This window comes from Sinohyriopsis cumingii, chromosome 6 (genome assembly GCF_028554795.1).
Source record: "Sinohyriopsis cumingii isolate HCF-2022 chromosome 6, ASM2855479v2, whole genome shotgun sequence".
Classification (NCBI taxonomy): Eukaryota; Metazoa; Mollusca; class Bivalvia; order Unionida; family Unionidae; genus Sinohyriopsis; species Sinohyriopsis cumingii.
Window position 1 is genome coordinate 143,256,144 of NC_142966.1, and position 13,860 is coordinate 143,270,003.

The 13,860-nt window shown below is 34.4% G+C and overlaps 1 protein-coding gene across 1 annotated transcript in view; it reads left to right on the forward strand.

Moving 5' to 3' along the window:
• Nucleotides 1–577: 577 nt before the first annotated feature.
• LOC149798165 (uncharacterized) overlaps nt 578–13,860 on the forward strand; it is an 88,101-nt gene continuing 74,818 nt past the window's right edge. Inside the window, exon 1 of the mRNA XM_089960849.1 lies at nt 578–811. Coding sequence (XP_089816975.1) covers nt 578–811 — 234 coding nt within the window. The remainder of the gene's footprint in view (nt 812–13,860) is intronic.

The following is a 13,860-nucleotide window of genomic DNA, read 5'->3' on the forward strand; positions in this document are numbered from 1 at the left end:
AATTCATTGTCCTTCGCCTTTTGACTGCATTTTGTCTACTTTCACCGTTGAATGTTTTCTTTAATTATTTTTATACAACGGAAAAGACATGTCAAGTTAAATAGAAAATTAACCATATTTTTCCCTCCAAAATTTCTCGCAATTCAAATTTTCCCCCAGTGTTAGGAAATAGACTGGTATGTTTTATTGTCTATTAGCTTGACAGATTTTGCATACAGACCTATTACGGCCAAGACTAATGTTACGTCGTTTCTCTTTCTTAAATCCTAGAATCTCTTTCTCGCCAACCCACACCGACAAATAAAGTGCACAGAAAGCAGATTAGTATTGTCGTCCACCAATGAACGAAAACCCCCAAGATCTATCGTCACAGACTTAAGCTCGGCACTCAGGTGCGTCTAGTGTGTCATTACTAGATGTTGCTTTACAGCTATGGCAAGGTTCCAATCGATAGCTGAAACCAAGGCAAAGATATCCTGGAATACAAGTCAAGTTGGAGCAACAGTTTAAAAATAGTGTCAGCGTATCTACATAGACATGTTTTACCTGTTCAGTTGCAGATGAGTTTATACAAAAAATGTCAATGTTTTCCCGGACGGCAACCATTGTTCGGAGGAATAGACGGAAGTCTGGTGGAAAATTAAGAAGGGGGTCGGCTCCTGTGGTGCTGCAACCTTCTTCCCCCTCCACACAACTCGTCTCAAGGCCATACCTCACACCACAACCATCACCCGCTAAAAGTGTCTCTTTTACATTTGAAGAGCGGAATGGACGTCTGAGTGTACAAGGGGACATCATTTCGTACAGAGCAGTAAGTTCCGATTTCTAAGGTTTACAGCTAAAATGTATGTATGTATGTATGTATGTATGTATGTATGTATGTATGTATGTATGTATGTATGTATGTATGTGATTTGATTCAATTTACACTTTACGTATTATATAATATACTTTCTTGGTTAACATTATTTTAATTTGACTGCATTCTTATACTGACTGAAAAACTTAAAGCTGTATGTATATTATATTTATAGCTTCTTTATTTATACGTAATGAATAATCTGATCTTATCCGATGTGTCCTAGATCAACTTAAAAAATTAAACAATATCAAAAACCATGGACGCATCTTTGATATCTTAAGTAAAACTTAATGAAAGAGTGTGTGAATTTTCCTTCTTTACTTTAACCTTGTTTCTAGTTATCGATTGCTTTGAAAATAGTCGATACCATTTTCCACTGAGTGCACAAAAAATAATTTTGTCCAGTGGCGCTTTTTTGAAGAGTTGTGTTTACTCTTGATTTAAAAAGAAATCGGAAAAGTAAATTGTATGCATTATCATTACTAATTTGGTTGTAAGAGGTGAGAAGTTTTTTCTCCCAGCATTACGTAACAATGGCGTATCTTTTAGTTCTAAAATGTATCAAAGTTTCGTAACTGGCGATATTAGTTTGCTTAAAGTTTATCCATTACTGTTTTTCTCCTCTCTGAGAGGAAGGAAACACACGCTTCAAATATGATCCAGACAAATGATATATTTTCTTTGGAAAAGGACTTGTATTTAACATAAGATGCTCTTTTTATCCTCCAACAAAAGACGTATGTTCCATCCAGTAATTAGTAATGCAGAAATGTGGTCATGTTTATTGGAGAAAATGGTTAAAAAGGAAAAGAGATGATTAGTAGTCTCCATTTTGCCTCAATTTAATATACTAAAACAAAATATGGCGCACTCCCCCCCCCCTTCCCGTCCAACTCGTGACTAAAGTGAAACGTGTTCCTAGTTAGATCACGACTAAGGCACGTACCTGCCTAACTGCATAAACAGATTTCGACAGATGCATTTAAACTTTGTTTTCATATTTCCACATAGGGTATGTCTATATATGTAAGATCAATGGCGTTCCAATTTAACGTGAGTGTATGAAATTAAATAACTTAATTTTACCAACATGTTTTTAAGTTTCAATCTATATTTGAACCTTTTGAAAGCGTTAACTATATTCTGAATCAGATGTGGAATCGACATTAAATTTCATTTCAAGACTAAAGTTCTGAATGGGATTCAATAGACAGCATGGAGATGAAATAATCCTTTCAAAACCAAACCAAATATGATAGAAAGGATAACCCTAACTTTAAACGATGTCTTACCGAAGGAATACGTATCATTCAGTCTATTAAAAGATAACGCTTATTGCTTTCATGGATGCTAAATTATACTACATATATTTCCAAACCTGGAATACAACTTCAGTTTAGTAGAGGTCTCATATTGGCAATACTGTTGTATTCCTCAAATATCTAGTTGAAAAATCTCGATCATTTCATATTTCCGTTTCCAGTACCTTGTTTTTTAAATTGTCTTATGTCTCTTCCCTTATGGCCTCATGTAAATATCAACACAATCGATTATCAAGGGCTCAGCATATATGCCACCTCTCCAAAACCGTTTTTGGTTCACTACTTCTGCTACTTTTCTCCTAGGATCTATTCTTTTGTCTATTAACGAGATTACGATTGTACGGAAACCTATAGACATATAGCATGGCATTATATTTTCAAAAGCATTTTATGTCGTAAAACCTCTTTTTATGACCAAAGACAATTTTCCAAACGCACTTTTTGCCCGCCGGATCCAATGAATCGAGAATTAGAAACCACAAATGCCACTAATCAGGAAATGAGACACGCTGGAGCGTAATTGCTTCTGAATAGCACTGTTTCGAATCCACAATTACCTTAAAATCAAGGAAAATGCTGATCTCTTTCTCTCAGATGTATTTGTTGTGTTAGTCTCAAAACTTCTCCCTTTGTGTTGTAATACTCGCCTTGTTCTTTCTCTTTGTATTTTTTGCCGTAGTCTCTCTTCCTCCCCCTCCTCTCTCTCTCTCTCTCAAATATTTTAGTATATGAGACACACTATTTCATTTTAGAAATAAAAAATCGATGATATCTATCACGGTCATATACTGAATATAATCAGATCAAAATGTCATTTCAAACGCCTTTCAGTGATGCGAAAGACATGTTAGGCTATATTAATGAGCTCGACAATACCTGTACACAATACCTGTACACAATACCTGTACACAATACCTGTACGGAGACACACAAAAAAAGAGGATATAAACCTCATCCAATTATATTATGAATAAAATTAATGTACTGGATAGAACAGCAAATAATATCCCCAGCATGAAGCATTAGCAATTCTGCGGGAGAAAAAGTGCTGTGTTCATCAAAGCAACACGCATTAGAATGTCGTCCCATGCTTTACATGTGCGAGTGTCTTTCAATAAATGTTTCATCGTACAGTCACAGTGACGCAAAAAGAAAAATGCAAGAAAATGATTTCGTGCATACAAAATTTGTATAAAATTATGAGGCTTCTATTCCTAAATAGGAGCCTGTGGCGAGCGTGTTAGAATGTCCTCCGAAACCGTCCTAATTTCAATCCTACCATCAGATCAGTCGGGTCAGCTACCGGTGTGCCCTTGGGCAGGATACTTTACTTTGCCTAAGTACTACCTAACCTTACTTGTGTTTCTTGACCAATCAAAACCTATATTTTATATTTAAAATAAATATAGAAATCACCAAATCTGACTTAAGCAAACCATCATGCAGAACATGTCTTACTTGATTATAGTTACTAATGGCGCTATTGAATACTGCGAGGACCGACACCGGCAGAGTAATACAAAATAGTGATAGGTTTAATTTTAAATAATAGCACAAAGCTTGATTGTATTGAATTCAATAATGTCCACAACAGTAACATCAATAGTTCACAAATTCAAGAAGCTGGAGATGCTCCGTGTTATTTGTACGTTGGACTGAATAAAAAAGTGCTCAGAGCTAGTTGTTTTTGAGAATAACATTCGTGTAATGACAGGATAAAAACGTGCTCAGAGCTAGTTGTTTTAAAGACTAACATTCGTGCTTTGACTGGATAAAAACGTGATCAGAGTTAGTTGTTTTAGAGAATAACATTCGTGTTTTGACAGGATAAAAACGTGCTTAAAGCTAGTTCTTTTAGAGAAGAACGTTCGTGCTTCGACGGCATAAAAAGGTGCTCAGTGCTATTTGTTTTAAATAATAACGTGTAAATTTTGACGGGATAAAAACGTACTCGCAGCTGTTTGTTTTAAAGAATAACGTGCAAGTTTTGGCTGGATGAAAACGTGTTCTAAGCTATTTGTTTTACAGAATAACGTCAAAGTTCTAACGGGATAAAAAAAGTGCACAGGCTATTTATTTTAAAGACCAAGATGCAAGTTTTGTCGGAATAAAAACGTGCTCATAGCTAGTTGTTTTAAAGAGTAGGCAACTTGCAAGAAAATTAAATTGGTAAGTTGTTGATTTTAAACTTAAAAAATATAATCTAATGTTTCAGAAAAAAATTCATATTTTATAACATTATAGATACCAATGTATTCCAAACCAAAATAGAGGGAGAAGATACAGTGACATGAGATCTGTTGTTTTTTTTTTTTTTTATAAACGTAGCTTTAACAATGTTTTAGTCATATCGCTACGATAACTGTAGTGTGTTAGTTTAGAGTGATGCCTATCAGTGGGGCATCTTGCCGCAGACATGTAGCATGATGTCCCACCCAGTCACATTATCCTGACACCAGGCCGACAAGTCCTAACACTAACCTCTTAATGATGAGAGATAAGCGAGGCAGCTGATAGTACCACTTTTGTATGTCTTTGGTATGACTCGACCGGGGTTCGAGCTCGAGACCTTCCACATCTGAGGCGGACGCTCTACTCACTTTAGCCACCGGAACGGTCCACATGAGATCTAGGCAAAATAATTAAACTGAATAGTAAGAATAGAAACATCTGCTTGTGGCATTTCCTAATGGAAATTTATCGGATCAACTTGTACCAGAGTCAGTAAAATCACTTCGCAGATTTCCTGTTTGCTGTTTGTTAAGGCTACGTTAAAATTCAGATCAAACACACACACACACACACACACACACACACACACACACTCTTTCGGATACGAAACCTGTCTGCATATAACATGCATTTACCCAGGTGAGGATATATTTAATCAAAACAGCAACAGAATATATATGTATGAAACAGTTTAGTTTGATCTGTAGTAATTTAAAATTTTCACCAAATCATGACTGGAGATACTTCAAGGACAATGATAAAACCATAAAAGGCCGTTGACAATAATATATCAGAACTAGATACGACCGGATATTTTTAACCGTAAAAATAAATAAACATTACTCAATTTAATTGAATTCAATGTACGGTTGACAAAAAAAGACGTACACGTTGATTAGTGGTAGAATTGGGCAAGATTACCATATTCTTAAGAAGTTTAAGCAACAGGCGGGACATTATGTCGTTTGCATCATAGCAACGATCTATCAGAAGAAGGAATAGAAGATTTAACAATTGTCAGTATCTTAAAAATATTCAAAAGTTATTTTATAAACTAAACATTTTACAACTCGGATAAGAACATTATGATGAGTTTATAATAAAAATTGGACTATGTTGTGAGTGGTGACCATGCCTTTTTTCTTGACGAGCGTCGTCGTTCTGAAAATGGGTAGTATTTTTAGAAATTAGTATAAAATTTTTTAACTATGATATGTACACAAGCTTTTATAGGACCTCCTTCAAACACCCCTTTTATTAGAATGCAAACAGCAATACGACTAATGCGATAAGAAAGTAAAATAAAAATCCAACAAGGAGAGACAAAAAACCGTAGAGCTGATACTAACTCGGATGACTAATTAGCAATAGCTATTAGGCCCTCTATAGATGAATCATCCTTGCCTACCTTCTCCACCAAATCTTCCAAACAGTTGCTTAAGCCATTCATGTTTGTTAACGTTAATATGTGCTTATATATATATATATATATATATATATATATATATATATATATATATATATATATATATATATATATATATATATATATATATATATATACATGTATATATAGATATATGTATATATATACGTATATATATACATGTATATATAGATATATGTATATATATACGTATATATATACATGTATATATGGATATATGTATATATATATGTATATATCTATACATGTATATATAGATATATGTATATATATACGTATATATACACGTATATATATACATGTATATATAGATATATGTATATATATATATATATATATATATATATATATATATATATATATATATATATATATATATATATATATATATATATATATATATATATATATATATATATATATATATATAACCGCTCCGGTGGCCTAGTGGTTAGAGTGTCCGCCTCGGATGCGGGAGGTCGTGGATTCGATCCCTGGCCGAGTCATACCAAAGATTTACAAAAATGGTACAAACAGCTGCCTCACTTGGCGCTCAGCATTAAGAGGTTAGTATTAGGACTGGTCGGCCTGGTGTCAGGATAATGTGACTGGGTGGGGCATCATTCCGCAGACATGTTGGAAGCTAATAAGGTATTATATTGTGTGAGGAATAGTCATATCTCTGTGCGTGGAAGCTCATTAGGTATTATATTGTGTGAGAAATAGTCATATCACTGTGCGTGGAAGCTCATTAGGTATTCCATTGTGTGAGGAATAGTCATATCACTGTGCGTGGAAGCTCATTAGGCATTCCACTGTGTGAGGAATAGTCATATCACTGTGCGTGGAAGCTCATTAGGTATTCCACTGTGTGAGGAATAGTCATATCACTGTGCGTGGAATCTCATTAGGTATTTCACTGTGTGAGGAATAGTCGTATCACTGTGCGTGGAATCTCATTAGGTATTATATTGTGTGAGGAATAGTCATATCACTGTGCGTGGAAGCTCATTAGGTATTTCACTGTGTGAGGAATAGCCATATCACTGTCCGTGGAAGCCCTTCACTTTGAATTTTTTTTTCATGGTATTCGTACATTATATTAACATCGTATTCTATGTACTGTTAACATCTCAATTTGTCTTCGATACTTTAATTTTCGATGTCTTTGAACAATCAATTGATTGCATCTGATGCTGTTTCAGAAATCATTGTAGAATCATCAGATGTGAATTCAGCAATAATTGGTACGGTATGAAGAAATTATTTGCGAGACTTACAGTAACAACGACTTCTGTTTAAACTTGATCATCTACTACGTCATCTTCAGCAGGCTTTTCTCAACCTGGCTCAAACTCATTACTAGCCTTTGTAATATATCGGTTATTTAATGAGTGAGAATGTTATTGCTGTACAATGTAGAACTGTAGAAAGCAAATCTGGCGAAAATATTAGAACAATGTATGCTTTAAAGACCAAACCAGAATATGCAATGACGAATAACTAGTCACAGAAATTGGAAGTACCATCAGGAATGGTACATAGTAGTTGCAAATGGAGCAAACAAAGATCCAATGGATCAAAGTTTATATCAAAATGAGTAGAGTAAATGGCTGGGGAAATAATCAAGACCGATGAAATATTTGGCGAATTAGTGTCAAATGTTTTGTTATACTGTGAAAGGACTAGATCTATACACTTACCGAATCGGATGCAGTTATTGCGTTTTCGAAACAGATAATGTTATGCAATTTCTCTAACCAAACGAAAAATTACTCGAGAGGAAATTATTCGTGCTGGCTAAATTCTCCATTATTATAATGTTTTTCACGAACACTTTGTGTTAAAGGTTCAAGCAATCATAATTAATAATTAAGATTGAAAATGTTATAGATTTTCATGGCATGTCTATAATACATAATTTAATTAAGATCCACGTACAATTATGACAGATATATCTCTGCAACGTTCTAGTGACTTAGGATTTTCTTTTAACAAAACCTGACTTCAAACAAGTGACATTGACTTAAGCGTCAACAATAACCGTATCATAAATTCACTTGATCCTAGTAAATCATCTGATGCATCGATTGCTGGTGTCACACAAAGACTAATTGATTATCAATGGCGTGAGACTTTTGAATATATTAATTTCAAACATCTTAAGTCATAATAAGATGACAATAAATCAACCGATGTTATTGCAAGATCCAATAAAGTCTAAAAAAAAGTACAAAACAATATTGATGCGAACATAATTGGCCTTCTTGGTGCTCAAGCACTGATTAAACGGCAACGACCCAACATATTTTCAAATGATGTTAAGCCCTTCAAACAGTAAGAAAAATACCTTGCATTCAACAACATCTGAAACCAATTGAACAGAGGATAATCATCAACGAGAAAGATGATTTGGGAAATGATTTGGGAAACTACATCGGGGAAGCCAAAGAAATCTCTAGAAAAGTCCAATACTGTACAATCTCAACTGGTGAAACCACAGAAGTTCACTAAGGGAATCAAACACCAGAATATGAAGTGATTAAATATCTGGAAATTTACTGGTTGATTTTTAAACAAATATTGCTAACTTAAATAACAAGACAGCTGGTAACGCTAATCCCTTCTGAGATGCTGCAGAAGAAACATAGTTTCATATAACTAAAACATAAGAAGGAAGATAACTAAATATAAGTGTGCATGAAAATATAATCAAATCCAAGTCAAAATCAGTTTATTTCAATAATGTAGGTCTCCGGCATATGCTGCATAATTCTGTTTACATAATTAGAATGCTACATGTTCTTTAATACAGCTGAGTTGAGAAGTATTCATATATTTATACACTTCTTTCCAAATAAAGACATTGTCAAAAAAGTTTAGTCCAATGGAGATAAGAGGCTCATTCAAAACAAATGGGGCCTCGAGTGGCCAAGTGCTCTCAAGCACTCACCGTTACGGATCACTGCCATCTCACATATATCTGCGTGGGTTCGAGTCTCGGGTTCGGCCAATGTGGGCTACTCGTGAGTCGGTGGTTCTTTCCAGGGTTTTCCCGGGTTCTTTCTCCACCATTTATACTGGCCGCCATGTACAGCATATCTTGTGCTGAAAAGGGCGTTAAACCCAACAACAGCAGCAACAACAACAAAAATAATTTAGACAAGTAATGTGATAAATTCGACAGTCATTACACTGTTGTCAGAATGAGCACAATACTTTTTAACGTTAGGTTTCATAAATACATATTGTTAAGATGTTGTCTTCTAATATGGTTATGGTTTCGGCAAACGCAAACAAAATGAAAGTCATTTTTATTACATGTATATAGATAAAAAAAAATTCTCCTGCACAGTTCACAAAACCTGTACGCTCTATCAACTTTGCCTCTCATTCCTGTTTCAATAATTAATGCATGGTATCAACACATTGGTTGCACAAATAGTTTCTGAAGTTAAAAGTATTATTGCATATAATAAAGTTTATTTCTCACATCCTAGTAGTGATTTATATTGTCTGTGGACGTAACAGTTGGAAGAAATAGTAATATAATCCGACTAAATTTGAAATGCAGTGTATCTGACCCTCAGATACAACTCATACATACAAGAGCATACCTTCAATCTCTGTAGTCTATGTGAATCTACTAACTTCATCTAACATTTTCAACAAAATATAGCTGTGATGTGGATATGTGTTATGCATGTTTATTAATTTTATGTCCGGCGGTGGCGAGGAGGAAGGTTCGGTCAGGGAGGATCCTTCTCACTAGGTAGGAAGGCACCTTGGTTTATCCAGGGTATAAATGGTTTGACTCCCTTGCCAAAAGGTTAATGAACTGTCGTCTTGATGGGTTTTTGGAGATATATTCTGTACCGTTTTTATTAAAGATAGTACCGCACCAGTGACATCTTAGTGATAGTCTGTAGGGTTATTTAAACTTTATCTATTGAGTCTGATTTGGGTGAGGTGGTTCTTGGTTTGGGTTCACCCTTTCATGAACGGTTATTTAAACTGTCCTAGGCTTAATGGTGCGCCGCTTTGTTCAGCTGGGCCTGATGGTCCTTAGGGTTTGGACCACCTCATATATTCTTAAGTTTAGGGTCCTAACTAGTTTCGCTAGGTATTTGGTTGCCGCATTGTGTGGCCGGGCCTGATGGTCCTTGGGGTTTGGACCACCTTATAGGTATTACTTTTTGGGTTATAGTAAGTTTTCCTATCTTGATAGACTTTGCCGCCTTGTGCAGCGGGGCCTGATGGTCTTGGGCTTTTTAGACCACCTTATATATTCTAGTCTTTTTGGTCTTATTTAGGTGTTCTAATTGTTTTTAGTGCCTCGAGCAGTGGTTGTGCCTTAGTGCAGTTGCGTTTGTTGTACTACAGATAATCTGCGGCCACCATGCGGTAGGAAAAGATGTTAGTGTCCTTAATTTCATGTTGTAGGATTGTGGTGCCCTAGAAAATAATTAATTATTTTTTTAAAGAAAGAAAAAAAATGATTTTTTTAAAAACAAATTTAGATTAAGGGTTATTGCAGTTTATTTGTTTCTATATTTGAGAGTTTAGGGTTGGGCTAAGTACTTACTAATCTATCTTTATATTTGATCTATTTTCCTAGTTCTTTAAGTATGTTGTTATTTTATTTTCAGACTAAGTCTATTTGATTAAGACATATCTTTGCCGAATACTCGGGTCGCTAAGACATGTCAAAGACATCTGATCTTATTTATTCCCTAATTTTAAGTTTATTAGCCTGTCTACTAGTTATGATAATTGTTCCTATCTTGTTTTATTTATGTGATGTTATTTTATTTTCAGGCTAAATCTATTTTGATAAGACAGATAGCTTTGCCAAATACTCGGGTCGCTAAGACTTGTCAAAGACATATGTTCTTTTTTATTCCCTAATTTTAAGTGTGTTAGCCTGTCTACTAGCTATGGTAGGTTTGGACTTATTTTGTTTTGATTATTATCCTAGCTTGTGGATAGAGTTATTTATGTGACGTTATTTTCAGGCTAAATCTATTTTGATAAGACAGATATCTTTGCCGAATACTCGGGTCGCTAAGACATGTCAAAGACATCTGGTCTTGTTGTTCCTTACATTTAGTTTGTTAGCCATTGCCTAGTTGTAATTAATTGAATGGCATTTATTTATTGTTTCTCAACTTCTATTTATAAAGCACAATAAAGGATCGCTGAGATACTGACTCTTACACTGGATTTGAGGTAAACAACCAACATCGTGTTTACTCATTAGACTTTAAATGAATCCATAAACATTCTTCGTCAAAATCTAAAAGACAAACATAAATACTGCCTAGACGAGACCAATGATTTAAGATTTAGACTGAAAATAAGAGATATATCCGCTCTGTCACGATGTAAGATATTGGTACAAAAACGTTTTTTTTAAACAAATATTATTCTTAGATATAATGACTTTGTATTAAAACAGAACACATAGAAGCAACAGGGGTAATTATTGGAGGAGATAACAGTACAGAACTTAACTAAGAGTAGCTATCGACTGCAAGAACAAACTTAAAGACCTAATAATGTTCCCTACCTTAAATATTTTCTGCATGTATTTTTACGTTTTCTAATTTCATGGTGTTTGTTTTTTGTAATAATATCATTATATATGTTTTTTTTATGTTATAGGTCTTGTCTAATTTTGTAAAGCGCTTAGAGCTTCTAAAGATTAGGCGCTATACTAAGTCCTCATTATTATTATTATTATTATTATTATTATCTGTTCAAAAGACGACAGAGAACAGGAAAAAAATCCAGAAAATACTACGCAAAACTGCAGATTTCAATGAAAACAGAGCTCAAACATTCGATTAAACAAATGAAAGACTGAATATAATGAAGTTTGGTGACTAATTACATTAACAAGGTAGATCGTGCTTTTGGTCCGTGAATCTACCCGTTTCAACAACTCACTGCTTATCATGACACATCTACTCACCAAAAAAAAAGATAGTTCAAAAACATAGAAAACCTAAAGGAAGTGATTTCTTGGCAACTTTAAGCGTCAACCTGTAAAATACCAGGATGCATACCAGATCAAAAAGATTGCCTTCATAATTTGCCTCTTATGGCATGCAGAAGGGTGCATTGGAATCAGCGGCTAGCTCATCCCGTGACCTTTTTAAACTCCCTTTAAGCACTGAGGATAAGTCCACAATGGAAGTTATGGCGTACCCACTAACTGTCCGCCGATTTGTGAGAATCCGAAAGCAAGCGAACCGACATATGTCCAAAGCACCGGAATACTAAGCTATCCATAGATATTCATATATATATATCGGTGACTTGTACTAAACCTTTGGCAGTGCCGCAGAGCATGTTAATGGTGAAAATTAATTTGCATATGTTGTATTAATACTATGATTAGCTATAATCCATTGCGACTAAGATATCTCAGCTTCTAAAATTGCACCAAAAATCTAAGCAGATTGTGTTTTGGCGCTTGCCGCTATCCACTCAAGACAAAGCAATAGTTATTTTACCTTCCCTGCATGTGTTCTCTATGATCATAGGCTTAAATTTAGTAAATTTTTCAGTGCCACAATTATAGAGTTTGATAATCGACATATATTGTAGTAAAACTGCAAATAGCAGATAAAAGCTGTTAAAACTGCAACATTTTGAAATTCCACAATGCCTTGTTTTATTTACGTTCGGGCGAAGCCCACCTGAGAAAAAGTTCGTACTATTTTAAATTTCAACATTTTCCAACACTCTAATTTCCCCTACTATTGTCATTAATTTGTGAATATTTAATAAGGTTTGGATTATTTTTACGTTGCGCATTGGTTTTCTTTAACAATAAGTATATTCCTTTAAAATATAGACATCATTGTCTTTCCTTTTCAACCTTTAATTGCAGAACGATGTCTTTATTACATCATAATGACATTGAATACTACCTCTTTGTCAACTATCTTTAAATTATGGCCTTATAACGCTCGTATAACAATACAATGATTATGTCATCTTAAATTGCACTGTTGATGTTGTGTTTCTCACAGCAAACATCCTTGATATAATTTGTACGACAATGATGTTTGCTAAAACGATAACTGATACGTAAAAAAAATGTCGTGCAACTGAACTTTGAATCTATTTCCAGTGTGTTTGGATAATGTTAACTGCTTTATCTCCCATCACTGTCGTGCAACGGAATTTTGAACCTATCTTTAGTGTGTTTGGATAATGTAACTGCATTATCTCCCATCCTTGTCAAACGCGCAATAGTATACATTCAAAAAACGTAAAACCTTTACGTTGTAACCAACTGTTTGATTACGCAAAAATCCCGACCCTTCCCGTAAATTAACCCCTCTAATATTAACAATTGCTCAAATGTAGCCCGTTGTTTTTATTTCTTAGAGCTCTAGAGCATACTATATGGAAACGTGGATTAAAGTTATTTGATTTTGTTTTTTGTTAGACTCTTGATATTTTTAACTTTTGATTCTCGTACTTTCTGAAAGAATACAGTATCGTGATAGAATGAACTGAACGATATGAATAATGAGATGAAATGGCAAGCAAATTTATACACGAAGTGCAACATTGGAAAAAGAATAAAAACAATTTCTGAATAGATGGTACAAGCATGAAAAAAAACAAAATATATCTATAAAGTCGCATTATGAACATAGAAATTTCGAATCATCTATGTCATTTACTGCACTATTTTATCTGGATTTATTCACAAACACGCCGAAGAAGTCAAAGAGGTAATTTAATATGCGTCTGTTGGATATCAGTGAACTATACTGAGCTTGCGACTAATCCTTTATCTCGCTCTGTAAAAAGTTTAAAAGAATTATTTCTATTCAGAAGTAGATATATCCAATTTGTTTCTGTTGCCTCAATTATGGATATGTGATATACCTTGCGTACTGCCAATTAACCCATAGCTAGCCATAGACGGAGTTTCATGATCATGAAACACGTTAAATAAGGAGCAGATTGCTAAG